This window comes from Scleropages formosus, chromosome 15 (assembly GCF_900964775.1).
Source record: "Scleropages formosus chromosome 15, fSclFor1.1, whole genome shotgun sequence".
Taxonomy (NCBI): Eukaryota; Metazoa; Chordata; class Actinopteri; order Osteoglossiformes; family Osteoglossidae; genus Scleropages; species Scleropages formosus.
The window spans coordinates 17,420,384-17,440,518 of NC_041820.1; the positions used below are offsets into that span (position 1 = coordinate 17,420,384).

General features: G+C 48.5%; 2 protein-coding genes across 2 annotated transcripts; one reads left to right on the top strand and one right to left on the bottom strand.

Moving 5' to 3' along the window:
• Positions 1-330: 330 nt before the first annotated feature.
• tdrd9 (tudor domain containing 9) lies at positions 331-19,416 on the top strand. Its single transcript, XM_018727339.2, has 35 exons — positions 331-719; positions 8,627-8,697; positions 8,828-8,907; positions 9,295-9,516; positions 10,579-10,701; positions 10,864-10,944; positions 11,030-11,194; positions 11,473-11,576; positions 11,831-11,953; positions 12,037-12,121; positions 12,206-12,263; positions 12,345-12,449; positions 12,598-12,695; positions 12,781-12,912; positions 13,098-13,263; positions 13,677-13,740; positions 13,847-13,910; positions 13,998-14,042; positions 14,119-14,172; positions 14,319-14,435; positions 14,554-14,661; positions 14,802-14,902; positions 15,006-15,179; positions 16,157-16,268; positions 16,349-16,564; positions 16,654-16,743; positions 17,197-17,454; positions 17,565-17,732; positions 17,806-17,876; positions 17,948-18,057; positions 18,146-18,242; positions 18,325-18,463; positions 18,553-18,671; positions 18,841-18,913; positions 19,119-19,416. The coding sequence occupies exons 1-35, from the start codon at positions 568-570 to the stop codon at positions 19,212-19,214; spliced, it is 4,041 nt and encodes a 1,346-aa protein (XP_018582855.2). The 5' UTR covers positions 331-567; the 3' UTR covers positions 19,215-19,416.
• rd3l (RD3 like) lies at positions 1,651-4,407 on the bottom strand. Its single transcript, XM_029258237.1, has 3 exons — positions 4,282-4,407; positions 2,820-3,146; positions 1,651-1,999 (listed from the first exon to the last, which is right to left on the bottom strand). Exons 2-3 carry the CDS (start codon positions 3,137-3,139, stop codon positions 1,651-1,653), a joined length of 669 nt encoding a protein of 222 aa, XP_029114070.1. The 5' UTR covers positions 3,140-3,146; positions 4,282-4,407.
• Positions 19,417-20,135: the final 719 nt, after the last annotated feature.

The window sequence follows — 20,135 nt, forward strand, 5'->3', positions numbered from 1 at the left end:
GCAGATTCACAAAGGAACATTAAATTCTTTTTATAGTTTATGCTGACAAAAAAAGACAATAAGTGTGGTTTATTTCTTCTTAACGTCACATGGAAAATTCAGGAACTCTAGGTAACTTTTTTAAAAACTAGTTGGACACAGTATGGAAACCACACCACCAGATATCATTACATATACAGACAATGATATTTATAAATTATCTTTTAATCATGAGACTAAATGAAATTTTCGGGGAAAAAAAAGGAAAATACTTGGAAAGTTGCAACAAGAATTACTAAATTTTAATATATAAACTGTAAGATAATACACAGAACACAGTGCTGGAAAACTTTGTACGTTAAATAATTTTTAAAAAGGTTACTCTAATACGTTACAGCGTCAGGTGTGTTTCTTACAAAGTTGTACTTGTCGAACTGGGTTGAACTTATGAAAACGAAAAAATTGCAGGCGGTCACGCGGTGAAGCACGTGCTGCCGCAAAGGCGGGTTTTCTTGAATCTTGGGCTTCAAATTCAGGTTTTGACGACGGAGCCTCAAACTGAGTGAAGGGCTTTCGGTGACCAGTGGCATGACGCAGAATTCTGTGCGCTCTGCCACACAGGAGAGGATGAAGAAGACCATCACGGCGGAGCAGATCACCGACTGGTTCACGCTCGGCACGCAGCTGAGACACATGGCGGTGACAGAGCGGCGTTTGCCGGGCACGAGCAGCGGCCACGGGTGATCGCGCTCGCTCGCCTACTAACGCGACTAACGACTAGTCAAGTGTAAATGACGTGAACGGTGGTTCACGCGGTGCGCTTTCACGTAACTTCACTTGTTCCCGCCGTGGTTTTGGCGGGAACTCCTGGCTCTCTCCAGGCCGGAGTGGCGCGCATCCTGATTTTTATTTCATTTCTAATACGAACCGAGTGCAGAACAGTGTTTAACCCTCCGGTTCCGGTTACGTTCTCTGTGAAGCGCACGCTTTATTAGGCTAATGCTTCAAGTTGAGATGCGCAGGTTTCTGTGGGTTCACAAACACCGCGGAGGCGTGAGGTGTTTGGGGGAAACGCCGGTGTGAGAATGAGGGGCTCCCTGGCGCGAGGCCGCCCTCCGCGTGAGCTCGTGTCGTGGTAGCTTGCGGGGCGCGCGCCGCAGTCGCCATTTTTTAAAATTTTACGTTCCCCCCTAGCGTCGGGTTCTGTCTTGTGAAATTACACGTATGCTCTACGAGTTATTCCAAAAAAAGCCCTCTGTCTGGGCTTTGGTCAGGATGCTGGATGCTAAAAGATGCAACAAGTCCAGTGTATTTGCTAAATGCAGAAAATAAACTGTTTGACATGGCAGTGTTATGTGTGTTGTGTTCTCTGGCACATGAAGCTGGACTCTTTGCTAGTTTAGAATGAGAGTCAAGGTGTGTCGCAACGTGCATCCATGGTTCGGAGTCCTCGCTTGACATTTACAGCTACGCTAGACCAGTGTCACGATATGGGATATTCTCTGGTAAGGCTGTTAGACTGTGTTGGACACCCCGAGTACCACGGTGCAGGCCTAGGTACTCTTCGGCAACTCAATGTCGATGTCCTCTTTTACCCTTATTGGTGTGCTCTTTCAGGTTGAGTCCTGGTGCTCAAGTGGATGTGCACCAGTGATGAGGAGCGGAGAGGCGTCACAGCGTGGTGCTGTAGGCCTCGGGGCAGCGGCACGGCGCGGGGTAGTAGTAGGGCAGGTCCCAGTCCCTGTGGGCGGCGTAAGGAAGAGCGCCGCGCATGCTGCGGTCCACGTAGCTCGAGATGGTGGGGATCTCCTCCCGCTGCTGATCGCTGCAGTCGGGCACCGTGGGTGTGACAAAACCCTGTTTCATTTGGTAGCGGTTGGTCCAGGCCTCCATGGGCTGCGGTTGGGGCTGGTCTTCGTCGTCTTCTGCGTCCTTGTCTAGAAAATCCCTCAGCACCTGTTTGAAGACGTACACCAGCTCCCAGGGGAGAATGTTGTTGCTTGCAAGCACCTCACGGAACCTGGTGGTGGAATGCAAAGTTTGGTGAGCTTGAATGAGGTGGTTCGTCATGTGGAGTAATTCACAGAATCTTGCATTGTGCAGCAATTCTCATGTAAGCCAGAGAAATTGGGAGAAACCAGTTCCCAGTTGTGGTCCTGGTGAACTTTGCCTCTAGGATAGACTGCTGCTTTGTGTTACTCTTGGGATTGCTACATGTTGAGAAAGTACTGTTCTTGTTCATTTGCCAAGATGTCAGCATCTGATTACTGCTTCTGGCTGTAAATTGATTTGGAGATGAGACAATGGTTGTATTTTATGTTGCATGGGGCACAGTGTAAGTTACTGCACTTTCAGAGATCTCGTTTGGAGAGACTTTTGGATCACGCTACTGGAGATGTTCGAAGAGGCCGATGGGCTGTGCTCTCAGTACCGAGAGCAATCGGGTGTCCACCGCACCTCAGTGGATCGGTCCGATCACATTTGTTCCAGCCTGATCCAGGAAATGTGAGACGTTTAATTGCTGCTTCCCTGGTGTAGCTCACTTGTTATATTTCTCAATACCTACATCTGTGTGTCACCTCTAGTGCTGTTGCTGGTAGACCATGAGCTATTTTGCTGAAACACTTAAGGCACAAGAGGGAGGTTATGAATATGCAGTTTAAGCACATCTAGGATGTTAAGGACATTACATGGTGCCAGTGATTGTCTGGTCTTTGCATGAACTTCCCTTTTTTTTTTTTTCCTTCAGATTGAAATACGGGAAGGTTATAAGGACCTCTCCGGTATTCTAGGTAGTGACTAGGCACGGTTTTGAGCCTGAGAGGGATAGATACTCTCACCTGGAGAGTACAGTGGCTGTTTGTGCTGGCTGGATTTGTGCACAAAGGTGCTCTAGCTGCCGCCGCTCTGATGGGGGTATCAGAGACCGCAGGCTGGCGTAGCTTTGCAGCCAGTGGTACCCCAGTGTGCTGTGGGCCAGACGGTTTCGCAGCTCCACCTGGCGGGCCAGCCGCTCGCGCTCCTCCACGTGCCACAGCAGCTCACGCATCAGCGTGCAGCCGGGACCCGGCCCTGGCGGTTTGGTGCTGCCCTCTTCGTGCTCTGCTTCCACCCGCTCCGGCTCCCCGCGGGGCCACTTCATCCAGCCGAACAAAGGCATTTCGGGACTAGGAGAAGGGAGGCAATGGCAGGATTTGTGCTGGACAGACTGCATGCTTGTCACTCAAAGCAGTCATTTGCTGCCAGTCAGCATTTGTCTCAGATGCTGACAAATCTTTGTGCCTGGACAGATTAATTTAAGGTTCCTTAGCACCACGTCCCTCAGTCTCTGTCAATTTTTATTTGTCTCAAAAATGAAACTCTGCACCTTTTGCATGATGCTATTATCTTCTTCTTGTCTAAATTTAATATACTGTAACTTTTTAAAATATTGCCAATATTTGAATCATTCAATATGCAGGCAAAATGAGTAGTCGACAAAATATTGAGGTATTAAGTTCTGTAGTGAATATTTACATGTTTGTCATTTTTCTCAGCTGAATGTAACCTGATAAATTGGGCCTTGTAGTTAGTAATTGTGAGGACTTTCAATCAAAGATGTGCTATTGATCCGTTTTCTTTCATACAGTGCCCTTTGAATGCGTGCTCGTCTGCCTGATCGTTCCTCAAGCCCATCTGCATGCTCCCACCTTGTTTATACCACAACTACAAACTTCCTTCGGATGAGCGTACATTGAGAAACCAGCTCGCACAGGCTTATCGGCTCCCCGCTAAATGCTGTCATTTCCTGGGTCTCCTCTGGTCATCAGATCAGATTATGAAGTGTCAGTGGCAAACACCCGGGTCCTTCAGTTTTTGTTCCATTAAGCCCACGTTCTGAACAACTACAGCTGTTATTCCGTCTGGGTTCGTGAGTTCTTTTCAGGCCCTTCTGATGAAATTACTGCATGAGACATTTCAACGGGCTCATTGGCAGCCTGTGTCTGTAAGGGAGGGATGCTGATGGGTACAACAGTGAATATATTTCTGCCTGAAACTTTTTGGAAAATTGACGCAACATATAAGATGCGGTCAATAGCTGTTTTTTTTTTTTTATATATAAGAAGTCTAGACAGGGTTTCTCTATTTAGAGATTCCAAACGCAAATGAGTCTAACAGTTGCTCTGTTACATGTAGGCAAACAAAGCTTTCGTAGTGCTCCATAAAGCTTTAATAGACATAATAAAGGGTAAATGTTAGATTTGTCTGCGTTTTGGATGTTTAAATGCAGAAGCCCTGTAAGGCAAAACATGCGGTACTCACGTGTTGCAATGCGCTGAGGACAGAGCCACTCGGTGACTTGCAGAGATGGTTGCAGACCTGGGAAGATGGTCCTAATAAGACCTCTCTTTGGCAGGCAGCTTCACTGCACACCTCTTGCCACTCACAGTCATCTTGCCTGTGCAGCGCGAACTCCAGTGGGATGGAAGGGAGAAAGTTCACTGCTGACTGTGGCTCTGCTCAGGAGGCTCCTCCCCTTCCCTAAATCAGCCCTGCCCATTTACCCTCCTCCTTTCTCCCTTCTTCGGCGCTCCGTAGGCTGCAGCAATCGGACGGGTCCCTTCCTAGAAGAGCTGCAGAAACGCGATTTGCTGTACCCCCTGGGTGACCCCGACCAGGCACAATGAGACGATGTGGACGTTTAACAAACCACGCATGCAGAGCAGTTGGTAGTGAGGTGCACAGCTATTAGAAGTGATAATCTGGAGTGTTTGCATTAGCAATCTCTCAGAAAATCCGTATTTTTAGGATCCCTGTTACTCCTTTCCCTCAGCACGCACACACACTCTCACTCAAATCCTGTTGATGACTCCAATGCATGATTATTTGTGCAGCTGTGGGCTTTTGAGTGATGAGAAGCTGCAGTTACTCCCATTGCTGTGGTGTTTATAGTCCAGCATTTAGTAACCCAGCAAGATATGCTTTTTTTTTTTTTCCCCTCTCCCCTCCTCTTCTTCTTTGAGGCTATGGTACTACCCTGGCATTTATGTGTAGAGTCCAAGAAGGCACAATGGGGCTTATTTAGTCAGCTATAATTTATGGTAAGATCCAACCTTTTTCACCAGTTTTGGTGACTCACAAATAGAGGAGTCTCTTGTCACTGAGACTCCACAGTTCCCCCTGGCTAGCCTCTACCCCCCAATGCTGATGCTGTGCGGGGAAGTGTCGACTAAGCTGTCCATGTTATTTCATTGGGATGGATACAAAATTTCACGTGTATTCATAACACTAGCAGCACACGTCCGGATGGAGAGAGTGGGTCTTCACAGGTGTAACCTCTCTGTTCCGTGGGGTATTGCTGGCTGTGATGGTTGTATACTGCCTTCTACAACTTCTCTATGATTCCGATGAGGAACTGTAGGACTGTCCTGGGATGCCGAGCTGCATAAGTCACAGGATGAGCTTATGATCATAGCTCTGTAGATATTATTATGCGAGTGCTTATGTGAGACCAGAGGTTTGGGAAGCATGTATACCATGTGCATCCTAGGCGCAGTGCTTGGGCCTGATTCAATGTGAGTGTGCTCTCCACTGTGGGGGGTGGGAATCCCAGCTGCTGTCAGTGGGGATGAGCATCAGCAGGGTGCTTTTCACATTGCATTGTGTGCAGCGACGCGTTTGGCAGCAGGGGTGGTGCTGAGGGGACTCGGCGCTTCCTGCACGCATGCAGCCCCTGGTGGACCACCCTGCGGTTCCGACCTCCGACCTCACTTCCATTTGAAGCAGCGCTTTTAGTGGGACACGGCTGAATTTCACTTTCAGATTCCTATACAGAGAAAGAGTGTAAAAAATGTATTTTGTGACCTCTCCCCATGTAGTTGGGAACTGGTGTAAGGAAAATATCATCCAAGTGTGTTCTTTCTTGCCCACGGGACACCTGTGCATGGCTGAATGAGCACCTTTCTGCGATAGGGAACAGTGATGCACCATGTGTGATTGTTGTTGGCAGCTTACTGCCAGAGCTAAACTGCCTTTTGCTCTTTTATTGGCTGAAACTTCTTTTCCTCTCTATTATAATCTGAAAATGTTTTGTTTATAATTTTTAAAGGTGTATAGATACAGATCGTTTGTGACTGACTATTCATTGTTTTTTGAAAGTTTTCTTGATTTCACGAAGTGTATTGGTTAAAGCAATGTGTACGTGAGGAAATATCAGCGTAGGTGAACAGCCTTAGCCTGTTCGACATGGAGGCACCTTAGTTCTGCTCTCTCATTGTTGAGTGCTTTGGTGGAGGGTCTACTGCGCTGTGGGGTTGTGTTGGAGAGTGAAGGAGCTGTCTCTGGGGATTAGATGGCAAACCACCAACACTCCGTCCCCTTCACATCGATATAATTGTCTGCCATGGATGTGGCGCCCAGTGGAGGGGAAGCGGCAGTGGTAACAAACGTTGGAGATGGCCAGCAAGCACAAGCAGCAAAGGCACAGTGCTGATGGGATGCTCCCTCAGACCAAGGACCGCTGCATCGTTCCTGAACTTTGTCTGTGTGTGTGTGACGCTAGTACATGGTGACAGGTGACATTCTGGTGCAGGGTCATAACTATTGGTGGGGTGTGGGCAGAACTCTGTTAGGTGAACCTAGCTGTGAATTACATCTATTCATTTAGCAGATGCTTTTCTCCAAAGCGACGTGCATCTCGGAGGAATACAACTTATGCATTACATTAGGAGAAAGAGGCACAGTTTCAGATGTCATTCTTAAGTAAACCGTTTTTCTTTCAGCTTTATGCGCCAATGTTCATAACACGTGTAGTTACATGACTCAGAATAGACAAATCCTGAGACACCTTCCTACAGACTTCTTGATTTTAAAGATACAAACATTTACATACAATACAGGTGTAGTGTCTGTTGTAAAGGCTTATCTAAGCATGATCATAAAGTTACAATGCATGAACATTTACACCATACATGAACTGGAGAGATCATGGGCAAAGCTGAGTCTGGAAAAGGTGAGTTTTCAGACCCTTCTTGAATGTAGACAGTGTTTCTGCAGTTATGAGTGGGAGAGAAAGGTCGTTCCACCACAGCGGAGCCAGAACCAAGCACTTCCCCGCTTTGCTTTTCGTGCTGGGACCACCAGGTGGGCAGAGGTAGATGAGTAAAGGGGTCTGGTTGGGGTGTAGCGGTTGATCAAGTCTTGTAAATAGCTAGGAGCTGTTCTGTTGATGCATTTCTAGATAATAACCAGGGTCTTGAATGTGGATTAGCATACTGTTGTATATTGAGTTGGATGGGTGTTGGCTCTCACTGCTGCTCTTTTGATAGGATGTTTTGTTGGTTCACTTGTATGTGGTTAATAGCAGAGAGGTGCCCTGGATGTTTTTTGGGGGGGGTGGTTTGGAGTTCTTGCTACACTTTCCAAAGATGACTGGCGCCTGTCTGTATCCTAAGGGTCAATAAAGCAATAGTTTTTCTACTGCAGCAAGTTGTGGCTGTCTAGACATTAACAATATTATATGAATTCATGCAGGATATATATGAAACCCTGAAGAGCCATGGCTCTAGTATGTGATTTGATTAAGAATTTTGAGGTCTTGTTCTTAGTGAGTCACCGTTAATTTTGATTTATTCCATTTTGGCCCTTAATTAACAAGCCTTTATTGAGCTGTTGACTGAACAGATGACTTGATTGAAATCCCATTTGGCTGAGGATGTTACTTGAGGTTTTGTGGCTTTCCAGTGAAGTTAAGCAAAGCAGGCTTGTATGCTGTCGTGTATAACCGTACCAGGCATCTTTGTGTTGCTGGTTGCTTCTTCCTGGCGATGGAGGATGACTTCCAGGGAAAATAAAATGAAAGTGGAGTCCCGTGGCTAACTGGAGTAGTTTCCGTGTGCCATCTCAGTAGTCCCACCTAGTTGTGCTGGGTGGAGGCACTTTACGTGTTTTGTCAGTGTGTTGCAGACTGGTGCAGTCAGAACACGGGGCTTGCCCGGTGATGTGGAACGCACCAACGCTCCTGGGAATCATTTTTCTCCTCCATGCCTGGCTGCATCAGACTTCTGCATGACCCACATTAGGGTTTAAAAGCAATGGACTGTTTACTAGTTCTGAAGAGATCAGTGTGAGCCATGTGCCAGCCTGTCTGGAGCCCTGCCATTCCTTCAGGGTAGCTGAAACAGATCCTGAAGTGGATGACATTCTGGTTTTAATTGATGGGGGGTATGAGCATTTCTCATGTGATTCTTTTGTTTGCCTGGAAATGGAATTTCAGGGGGACTTCACTCTAAGCTCTTGGTATGTTTGTCCAGCAGGTCCAGCTTTTCATAGACTGTCATTGGGACATGGCGGTACAGTGGGTACAGCTGGTGCCTCACAGCTTCTGAACTGCTCAGTTTTTGGGGGGGTCGAGACAAGCTCAGGGTGTCTGGAGTTTGCATGATTCTCCCCCGTGTTTGGAGGAGGCACTGGCAAGTCCAGGTGGTCTTGACTCGATGGCAATTCCATCTATCCATCCGTCACAGACAGCTGTTTTGCTCAACAAAATACGTGATCGAGGAGCTTGGGTCCTTGGATTTGTCTTTCCTGCATCAAGCAGGTGGGATAGAATGGCCACTAATATCAACTCTCCAGTGCATTTCTGATACTGATTCTGCTTTTACTTCAGCTCTCCAGAGGATATTGTGGCACTGGGCAGCCCAAACAGTGATGAGGACAGCAATGCCAAGTGCACAAGCAGTAAGTTTAACCCCCCATTGCACTGCAGCTGTTAGTCGTTCTGTTGGTTCAGTATAAGATGTGATTCCGGAAGTCATTTTGCAAGCAGTCTGTCTGTGGTTCTGTTGTTAACATTGTCCTCATGTCCCAGGCTTGCTGCTGCAGGCTCCTCCACCACCGTTGACCAGCTATAACTACCCCTTGCTGCCCATCACCAAGGATCGAGAGAAAGTAAGCAATGCCTAGCGATGGGGTTTCTGCAGTTAGTGCCCTGCCTGAGGAGCCCTTCCCATGGTCATAGCAACAGCTCTTGGTTACTCTTGCTACTTGATGTTGAGCCTACTCAGCATGAACAGTTTTTAGAACAATATAGTAGCTTTCTTTTCAGGGAACATGTGTTCCACACATTTCTCATCTAAAGAAAATCTGTCGTCTTAGCTCTTATTAGAAACTCCAGTCATGGCAGAAGTGTGTTCTTCCCCATCTCCCATCCTTCACGGGGATTACAAGCGAACATAAGTGTGACCTCTTCCTGCTGCACACGTACAGGCAGGAACAAGTAGGATTGAGGAGTGGTCCTGTGATGATTTTCCCCCCCCCCCCTTCTCTTCTCCCCAGCTCATTTCCCTGATTGAGAACAACTCGGTGGTGATCATCCGGGGGGCCACAGGAAGCGGGAAGACCACACAGCTGCCCCAGTACATCATGGACCATTACAATGAGAAGAGAAAACCGTGCAAAGTGGTGGTTACTCAGCCACGTAAGATTGGTGCCAGCAGCATTGCCCGCTGGGTTGCTCAAGAGCGCAAGTGCACACTGGGTGATCTAGTGGGCTACCAGGTAGGACAGAGGGGTGAAAGGGATTATAATGCGTAATATACCTATGCACCAAAGCACCATTGGTGTATGCTTCTCGTAGATGGAGAACGACATGCTTTCAGATGAGTTTGCTGCCTGATGGTGCTGCAGATGTGGGGTGTAATGGGGATGGAGCAGGTTTTCTCCTCTTAAGCCATCTTAGGAAAAACAGGGTCACTGGCTTCCTCCTCGCTTTGTTGCGTAATGAGTGCAGGAGACAGTGGCCGAGTCCAGCGCCCCAGGCGCTAATATTATGCCTTTCTGAAGGATCCTACTGAATTCCTCCTGACATTTCTTTTGTAACAGGCAGTGGGAGCAGAAATCTCTTAACAACCAGGACCACTTTCCCCACTGTTACACTTCGTTGACCCAAGCTGAAAAGTGAAGAGCCGTGCTTTATTGTCCTGGTGCTGTGACTGTGTACAGGAACTAACGGTCTGGCACGGTCCAATACCAGCAAGGGTGTAGCTGGGGTGCGAGTCCCACAGTGTCTTCCCAATGGCAGTACGGGTCTGCTTATTGCTCACCGTAAAATACAAGAGTAGCACCTGTCTCCGGCCTGCTTTTAAGCACCAAAAGTCAGTCAAGGGAAAGAGCACTTTTTTTCTTTTTGTGGATTGTGTGTGGGTGGGTGGGTTTTTTTTTTTTTTTTTTTTTTTTTTTTTTTTTTTTTTAAATGGAAATTTGTAGTTGGATGGCTAGAATGTTTCATGAAACACTAAGGCAGTTTCCACAGGAGTGAGCCATCACCCTGTGCCCTCTAGCCCATTGTTCCTGAGACAACTGAGAAGTGTCCCTTTCAAAGATGAGGACTTCAGCAGTGAGGGCTTGGGGGCATGGCAGAAATGTGGGGGGGGGCAGTCTGGTACCTGTTACTGGACTGCTTTTTCAGCCTGCCTTCAGGTGCACGTTAGATGGAGCTTAATGATTTTTTTTTTTTTTTTTTTTTTTTTTTTTTTTTTTTTTTTTTTTTTTTTTTTTTTTTTAGCCCAGACATGTGGTCCATCTGTGACTGTGTGTTCCCTCTCCATCTGTCTGTCCCAGGTGGGGCTGAAGAAGGTGGCCACAGAGCGCACAAAGCTTATCTACATGACCACTGGAGTGCTATTGCAGAAGCTGGTGGGAAGCAAGAGCCTCACAGAGTTCACACACATCTTCATAGATGAGGTAGTCTTGAAGATGATGCTCTTCCCCGTAGCTAGAAACCACTGCCAATGCTGTGAAAGACTTCATGGGCTCAACATCCTGAAGTGCAAAGCTCTGTAGCCTTTTGCCTTGCGGTTGCACCTTCGGAACCTCGCACTCATTCTGTGGTTTCTTGGCGCTCAGGTCCACGAACGCACAGAGGAGCTGGACTTCCTGTTGCTGGTGGTGAGGAAGCTGCTGTATTCCAACTCGTGGTTTGTCAAGGTGGGTTGGTGGTACCTGGTGGTGTGTTGAGTGTGACTGGGTTGGGACAGCACCATACCGTTTTGATATTGTCCTGACAAACTAGGTCATCCTCATGTCAGCCACCATCAACTGCAAGGAGTTTGCAGAGTACTTCAGCACACCTGTCTTCAGCCAGATGAGCCCTGCCTATGTGTTTGAGGTTCAAGGAGCACCATATACTGTGGAGGAGTACTACCTGGATGACCTACACAGCCTGTGTCCCCACAGGGTGAGAATGTGTGTGGTTTAGCAATGCAGGAGGTCTTTGGTTGTACTATTTTTGTGCCGAGAACAATGCATATTAAATTTCACTGTTAAAGTAATCAAAGCACAGCGGTTAAATATGTCTGGTTAAAATAACTTGTATACTAATAGTTACATTTTCTATAACTGTATAGAACCTTCAATTTATTGGTAGTACCAGCCAGATGCAGTATATGAAGTTTATTTCTGAACAATAGTTATGCAACACAGTTGACCACAGGTCTGTGTGTGGATGCTTGTCAGGTGGTCAATCCCAGTCCTGAGGATCCCACCATCGCTCCAGAGATGTACAACCTGGCCATCAGCCTTATCCAGAGCTTTGACAAGATGGAAGCCAAAGACTGGAGGTGGGCAGAACATTCACTTTCCACAGCGTCCATGGGGCTGTTAAACTACAAACCGTGTCTTTGAAATATGACCTATGGGACCACTGTATCGTTCACCAGAGCATCCTCTGCACACTGTCTATTAATCTGTCAGAACCCCCGGCTGCTATCGGTGTTCCCTCAGCAGAAAGTAGGAAACCAGACTTATGCTACCTGATGATGATGTGCTTCCTTTGCAATGGGTGTAACTGGTGTGTATTTTTGGGTGTTCGTAGTGCTGCGGCAGAGGACTGCAGCAACACAGCCCTCCCGGAGCGGGGCAGTGTGCTGGTGTTCCTGCCGGGCCTGGCTGAGATCAACTACATGCAGGATGAGTTGGCCACCTTGGTCCGCAAGAGGTGTGTACAGCTGTGGCTTCTCTGAGATGCGTGTCTGCACGGGTGGCAGTGAATGGCGGGTAACATGTCTTGGTATGTTTCAGGCTGCAGGTGTACCCACTCCACTCTACAGTAACCCTGGAGGAACAGAATGGGGTGTTCCTGGTTCCAGTTCCAGGGTACAGGAAGGTGATCTACAGTCCCACATGTACACCCCACCCTTCTGTCTCTAGGGGTCCGAAATCACTGCTGCAACTTCTGCTCGGTTTACAGATTATCCTTTCTACCAACATCGCCGAGAGTTCCGTCACAGTGCCTGATGTGAAGTACGGTAGGTATCTCCCTCATCATGGGTCAGAGCTTACCTGGAGCAGGTAGATCAGGTGGTTACTCATGTTGTGTCTGTTCTTAGTGATCGACTTCTGCCTCGAGCGACAACTGGTATGTGACAAGGAATCCAGTTATCAGTCCCTGCACCTCGTGTGGTCCTCCAAGGCCAACTGCAATCAACGGCGAGGTAGCGCGCCGCTCCCCTGTGCTCTCGACACTGTTTGATCATACACCTTCATTGCAACAGTCCTCCTATTGAGCAATTCACCGTGGTGGTCTTAGGAGGTACCTGTGCGTTTATGCGTTCACCTCCAGTGTCCCTCTGATCCATATAGGTCGAGCAGGACGTGTTTCCAAGGGCTACTGTTACCGACTGGTCACCAAAGAGTTCTGGAAGAGGGAGATCCCAGACCATGCAGTTCCAGAAATGCTGGTACAAGTCTCCCCATCTCTCCTCTGCTTTGGTTTCCCATGCAGTTGTTGCCCTGTGATTTATGACCTCTGCTCTGTGTGCTCAGCGTGCCTCCTTGGCAAGCACCGTGCTCAGGCTGAAGTTACTGGACATGGGAGACCCCCGCACCCTGCTGTCTACTGCCTTATCCCCACCTAAGCTGGGAGACATTGAGAAGACCATACTACAACTTAAGGAGGTGTCCAAACACTTGAGTGTTAAAGTAACTTTGTGCCCTTATCCAGCTCGGATCACCAAATGTATACTTCCATATTTCCAAGTGTAGCTAGGTGTTGATTGCTGTATATTATGTTCATGCTGAGACTGAATGAGACTTGTTTATTGTAAAGCTCTGCTCGTTAATTGTGTATCTGTGTGGAGCAGCTGGGTGCCATGTCACACATTCAAGAGGACCAGGGTCAGAACCGGTTCGATGGAGAGCTGACGTTCTTGGGCAGAGTGCTGGCTCACCTGCCTGTGGATCTGCACCTTGGCAAGATGATAGTGCTGGGTCATGTCTTCGGCTGCCTGGAGGAGTGCCTCATCATCGGTGACTACTGCAGTGCTGCTGCCCTCTAACGGGGACATGTAACACTTCACGTTGTTTTTAGCCGACCTGCAGTTTGTCTCATAGTAGCTCAGCTAGTAGCACTGGTGCCTCATGGCTCCTGAGCTGTGTTTTCAGAACCAGGGTGAGATTTCCTCTCTCTGAGGAATTTGCATATTCTCACCATGTTCCCAAGGGTTTCCTCCTACAATCCAAAGATGTGGAGTGGGGTGGGGCAATAGTGAACTACTTCCAAAGCTTCAACACAATGGCACTTACTCTTATCATGATTGTGTCTCATATAGAAGTTATATCAATTTCAAATATTTGTTACCAATGTGGTAAAATGAAGACAGCAGTGAGGGTAACAGTCAGCCTACAAGTTCCTGACACATCCTCTGTCCCTGCACCCACAGCTGCTTCCATGTCCCTCAAGAGCTACTTTGTGTTGTCCTCTGTTCAGCGGCTGGCTGGCTACCGGTACGTTGGCTCAGCTGCGTCTTGGCACGACCTGGCAGCGAACATTTTGTACGCAGGCTTCAATGTCGAGCAGGTGTTTGTCTCAGTGCCTCCTCCTTATTTGCAGGAGCAAGCTGGCGTTTACAGATGGAGTGCCGAGTGATTTCATTGCTTTTGTCAATGCCTTCAAGGTGTGTGTTTTCTAAAATCATCTATTCTTTCCGGTCCTGCCTGGATTGTCCAGCTATTCTGACCTATGTGTGTGGTCCCTCCCCCAGGCTTGGCATATAACCAAGAGCAAAGGAGAATTCAGAAACGCTGCGGTAAGTGCTGACCCACTAGATTTCGTGGTGCTGTGCTCCCCCGTGCTGCTGGTTTTAACCTTCTGCTTGGTCTCAGGATGAGCTCAAGTGGGGCAAAGAGAACTGCATCCAAATCAAGAGGATCCGGGAGGTAATAAACAGCATCCAGCCCATCAACGCTTGCCAGCTCTCAGCTACTGTGTCTGTGGTGGTCTATAGGAGAACTGGTGTTGGCATTATTGTGTGTGTGTGTGTGTGTGTGTGTGTGTCCATGCGCATGCACCCATGCCCACGCAGGTGGCTGAACTGCTGGAGGACCTGAAGCAGCGTGTGTCTCAGCTCAACATGCACGTGAGAGAGAAGCCAGACCCTGGGGACTACGAGAGCCTTCACAAGCAGAGGTTCATCCTGCAGGTGAGGAGCATACCCATAATTCCCCCACATACCTATACTCTTCAACAAGCAGTATTTAAAAAAAAAAAAAAAAAACAAATCCCTGACTGACTTTTCTTGACTCTGTGTTCTTTCCCAGATTGTCATTGCAGGAGCTTTTTACCCCAATTACTTCACTGTAGGGGAGATTGATGAGGAGTTGGCCTCCAGGGAGTTATTTTGGCACGACCCCAAAACAACAGTCCTGGTATGTAGTGGCCTGCTTCCGGCACGAGTGCAGCAGGTGGGATTGGTAGAATCCGAGCCACATCCCCATCCATTTAATAACCCTTCCCTTCACTCTGACATTGTACACCCAGTGGCCTTGTTTGGACTTGTTACCTGCAGGTCAGAAACATCCCTCCCTATGGGTTCCTCTACTACAAGCAGCTGCAGTCGCTGTTCCGCCAGTGTGGCCAGGTGAAGGCCATTTCCTTTGACAGCTCCAGGTAGGTGGGGCTTCCTGCTGCTTATTCAGGGTCAGCGTTTTCTGTAAACTGTAAAAGATGTGGTGAAGGCCCTGCAGCTAAGAGTGCCATTGGTGCCCTATAGGGCATATGTGGAATTCAACAAGCCATCAAGCCTGGGGACAGGGGTCCTCCCTGAGGTGTCACTTGCCCTCCTAATGGCACGTCAGCGCATCCCGCTGGAACTGTTTGTCTACTCCACTGAAGAGGTGGAAGCCAAAGCTGGCAGCAGGACTGTGTCACACTTGCGGTACTCGCGGTATGTATTACCCCGCCGTCCCCCACCTGAAAGTGTGGCCAACCATTCTTGGCATAGCAAAGGGTTTCCATAGTCCTGAATCAGCTTTCTCTCCACCCCAACTTTGTGTGAGGTACAGATGTTATGCTTTGGTGTAGATGCTACAAAATGTTTTTCAAGGATTTTTATTTGTTTGGCAGATTTGTCTTATTTTTCATAAAGTGTTTCACCATTTTCCCAAAACATTGATTTCAAGCATGGCTGTGATATTGTGCTTAAACAAAATGAGGAAAGGTGCCACAACTTACTACTCACCTGACCTTTTAATCAGGTAGATTGTAGTGACCTTTGAGCTCCTGAGAGTCACCTTCTGGCTTCGTCCCTGCGGCGCCTCAACTTCCTGGAAGCTGTGAAGCACACGCGTGCATGTGTGTGGCGCGGGGGGGGGGCTTGTCGTCCCTCATCTGGGATTCGTTTGCTCTTAAGTCGGTTGTTTCACATGTAGTCAGAATTTTCTGTTTTTGAAAGAGTAAACGATTTCTCAGATTTTTTTGCAGTGAGATTGGCTCCTTTACTATGTCTCAAGGTCACGGTCTCCAACAGATCCTGGAGATGCTGCAGAGTCCAGGAGTCGCCCTATATTGAGAGCGATGATGTGCTTGTTCTGTCCTGTGTGCTCTCTCGGGTGGCCGTGCTGAGATTTGCCATCACGTGTCTCCACACCAGACAGCCCTTTTCTGGGAGCGATGGTGTCCCGCAGTGAACGTCTGGATTTGGAGTTGAGGCCCAGTCTGGTGGCCCCAGGCTCCCTTTGCCCCGCACTGCACCTGATGCGGGCCGACACTCAATGAACTGCCTCCTACCCTCAACGCCTCGCTGAATGTCAGAATTGAAAAGATCACCGAAAACGCGTAGCCAGTCTTCAAACAGTTGGCATCCTTTCTGGTCACATTAAAGTACTGTTCAAAATAACTCAAACACTTCTGCTTCTCTCCCAGAGTAAATGTAGACCTCCAGAACCACTCTGTGTACCCTGTGAGCATTCTGAGCAACCTCGTTGACCCAAATCAGTTTCCCTCCAACCCTCAGTTCATGGTCAGCATCACTGAGGTAACCAAGCGACATGGATTCCCTTCTGTGTCAGGCCTGAGTGGAGGGGTCAAAGGTCAGAGCATCTACCCTCATTACAGGTAGTAGAAGTGGGCCACTTCTGGGGCTTCCAGGCTGATGAGGCTGACCTGGAGAAGCAACATCAGTTGACTGCAGACATCAACGGGCGAAAGCTTCAGCCACTGTCCGGGTTGCTGTACCCCAACCAGCTGTGCCTGGCGCCTTTCTCCGAGGACCGGACTACAAGCCAGTACTTCCGAGCCAGGATCCTGCATGTGTGGGGAAGTGATGTGGAGGTACCACAGCATCCGTGGCTGAGGAGCTCCAACACAAGTGTGGAGCCAAGGGTTAAACATGTTGTCCTCTTCACATGGTGTCGTCGCAGGTGTTTTTTGTGGACTATGGCAACGTAAGCCATGTGAGCGCCAGTAGCCTGAGGGAGCTGCCCGAAGACCTGTTGGAACACCCCTTCCAGGTAGAGTAGCATGTGTGCATGCAAGGGCTGCCCTGGCAATGAAACTTTACCTACATACTTGGTCAGTATGAAAAATACTGTAGTAAGCATTACTGTGGTTGTCTGTAGGAGATGCATGCTTTTATTGCATTACATTTTTACATAATGAAGTGGTATAAATAATTGTTTGGCAGAAAGGAGTCATGAATAGTGGTGTAACGACAATATAGCACTTAACTGTGACCTTGCCAGCTTTTAGCAGGGTACTTGGATGAGCCTGACTGGTGAGGCCTGCAGCTGATGGAAGGTTCCTAGCGAACAAAGCAGAAGTGTATCGTTTAGCTGTAAATCCGAGGTTTCAGATGTTCAGACATGCCTGTTGTATGAGTGTCTACAGTGGAATATCTGCACTTCCCGTGTGTGTGTGAGCGAGAGAGTAAATGTGTGTTCAGGCTGCTGATGCCTTGCCATCAGGCCCGGGAGTTCCAGATTGCTGGCATTCGGCCCTCGGCCCAGTCTGTCATACTGGGTGGGCGGTGGAGCAGCAGAGCACGGAAGCGCTTCATCTCGCTGGTGAGCGGGCACGGCCTCGTCGCCTCGCTCTTCTCAATTCTGCACGGCGTAATGCACATCGACCTCTTCATCAGCGCCGACAGCATCAGCACCAGTGTGGTTGACATCATGGTCCAGGAGGGTCATGCCCTCAAGGCAGAGGAGACCTTTGAGTCCAAGGTACAACACACAGCCTTAAGACAGGTTCTTCTCAGTGGCATCTGAACTTTTCCGTGTCAGAGAGCACTGCTGCCTGGCCTGTGCTCACGCTTTGAACGTGTGCTTTGCAGCAGAACCACGAGGAGCTGCAGGTGCTGTACAAGGACCTACAGAATGACACCTTTATGCCCAACTCAGTCAGCACCTCCTACATGGTCCAAAAGAAGGAGGAGAAGCAACTCATTGACAGCTTGCTGGAGGCCTTCTCCAAGACCAGCTGGTCCACTCGCAAAAGCAGGGTGTGCGTGCGTGCATGTGAGTGAGAGACAGAGTACTTGACAGAATTCAGAACTCTGTTCTTTGCCCTACTAGGTCCTGGTCCATGGCCCTACCAGCCCTCACGCAATGAAGTTCTACAATATATGCCACAATGGACAGTACAGGTGAGTGTGGAGGTGGGCAGGGGGCTTAGAATCCTTGTGTCCTTGATTTGATGTGTGTTTGTTCCCGGTAGGTCTGTGTTCATAGAGAGCACCAGTGTAAACTCTGTGGCTGTCAAAGAGAATCCCCAGGACGTGTACCAGAGAGTTCTGGTGGCGGGGAGGGTGTCCGTTACCGCAGCCGGTGAGCTTTCAATACGCTGCTGTCATCGTCACATGAGGATGTGTGCCGTGTTGTTGAGCATGCTGGGTAGCGCATGTTGGTCCTCCAGGCTCCCACATACTGCTGAAGGAGACCACACTCATGCCCAGTATTGCTGGCCTGCCTGCCCTGCTCTGTATGCTGTTCGCCCCTGTCATGGAGTTGCGGTACGTTCCCATGCCCCTGCAGCAGCATCACAAGCTCAGGGCATATATGCTGTACCAACTTCATTCCCTCTTCTCTCTCCAGCACTAACGAGGAGCGTACCTGCTTCACCGGGGCACTATGTGGGCTTGGCTGGAGCGTCCATACCCACGAGCCCATTCTGCCAGAGCACGACATCGAAATTACCTTTGACGTCCGCTTCGATGTGGAGGATATCACTGAGGTGACGGCTCACTCGGACCAGGGTGTCTCTTCTTGTTGCTGTAGGCGATACCAGTTTTCACGTGAACCCCTCCCCTCCCATCGGCACAGATCAACAGCCTGCGGATGGCCATCAACTGCCTCATGCGTATGGCCCCTAATGGAGCGTTGCACGTGGACGCAGAGCGGGTGCGCCGGCAGCAGGAGGACGTGCGCGACAAAATCATCAGGTTTGTGCGTTAGGCTTTGGATAACGGCAACCTTACGGTGACCACGAGTTGAGCGCTGTGCTGAGTGCTGGGCACACCTCTGCAGCGACCGGCGTTCTGAAAGGCGGCTGCTTGAGGAGAAAGTGTACTTTTAAATTTTGTCACTGGCTTCTTTTCATATCGGGGGAAGGTTGTTCACGAAGTCTCCTTCGAGGGACTGCGTGATTCCTCAGTACTATGAGAAGCCCTGCAAGTGGAACCAGGTATGACTCTCAGAACAATCTGGCCCAGGTGTTTTAGAAGCTATTAAGTATTAAAGGGATTAAGTTAAAGATTAAATTGCTGTTGTAATTCACTGTCCCTGCATGTGTTTTATTCTGCTAATGTTGTAATTGACTATTCAGAAGGAAGTGTTTACTAGAAGTTTTCCCTTTTAGCCTTTCTGTTAAAAGGGTGTGTGTATGGCAGGGGGACCCCAGTCAGAAGAAGGAATGCTTGCGGAACGATGGAAGAACCAAAGGGGTCGTCTTCCAGCTGCATCCCATTCCACTACTTAATGTGTGAGAGTGTTTGCATGTCTCAGCACTTGTGCTTTTGTCCCATGTTTTCAGTTTTGTGGTTGCAGGGACAGTAGGTAGGCCTGTTCCCTAGTGTCTTCTGCTTTGGAAAGTTTGCTGGTTCCAGGCTATGCTGCTGCTTTTTAAAAGAGAAACTTTTTTTTTGGTCACCACTAGGGGGCACTAATTTGAGGAATAAATCCTTGGCCATGCACTGTGAGATTGTGGTTAGTGGAGCATGTTAGTGGTTCAGAGAGGCGGGGGACACCAGCACTTGTCCCAGGAACACCTTGTTCTGGACACAGAACAAACCCCATGGTTTTGATTCTTCTGCAGTGGATCATCTTCAGATACACCTGCCTATGCTATTACATAGCAGCAGACCGAAACAAACATCTGTGTGGCTCTTTCCCGGTCAGTGTTGCAGAAGTGCTTTTGAAAATATTCTGTCACCTAATGTAATTGTACATGGTAGCTAAAGCAGTAGATGGCAGTTGTTTGCCACCAGGTGGCGCTTGAGCTCTGAACTCCTGTAAATAGAAGGTGACACCTGGAATGTTAATTCCCTGACACTGAGGGTGGAGGCTGAAGTTATTGGGTGGAGTTTCAACTGAAAGGTTTCCTGACCTAAAGGGCATTTAAAATGTAAACGGATAACTCGTGCCTTAAACCTCTACCCTGTGTAACATGTCCTTGCTGAACTTTGTAGGCTATTCCGAACTGTGAGGATAGGTAGCTCAGACAGGTGCTGCTTGTATCCCCGATGCCCGTTACCACCTCGGCATCAGAAAGTGGCTGAGTTAGTATAGCACCTTGCAAACATGTGAAAGTAAGAGAAGTGCCATACATTTAGGAACATTTATTTCCGCATTCATCAACGAGTACATAAGTGCAAATAGTCCAGGACTAAGAACTACATTGAACATAG

Coding starts and splice junctions, on each gene's coding strand:
- rd3l (XM_029258237.1), bottom strand. CDS start 3,139: ATGCCTTTGTTCGGCTGGATGAAGTGGCCCCGCGGGGAGCCGGAGCGG. Junction 2,000..2,819: donor ACAGCCACTGTACTCTCCAG/GTGAGAGTATCT, acceptor TTCCACCACCAG/GTTCCGTGAGGTGCTTGCAA.
- tdrd9 (XM_018727339.2), top strand. CDS start 568: ATGACGCAGAATTCTGTGCGCTCTGCCACACAGGAGAGGATGAAGAAG. Junction 8,698..8,827: donor CAATGCCAAGTGCACAAGCA/GTAAGTTTAACC, acceptor CTCATGTCCCAG/GCTTGCTGCTGCAGGCTCCT. Junction 12,122..12,205: donor CAGTTCCAGGGTACAGGAAG/GTGATCTACAGT, acceptor CTCGGTTTACAG/ATTATCCTTTCTACCAACAT.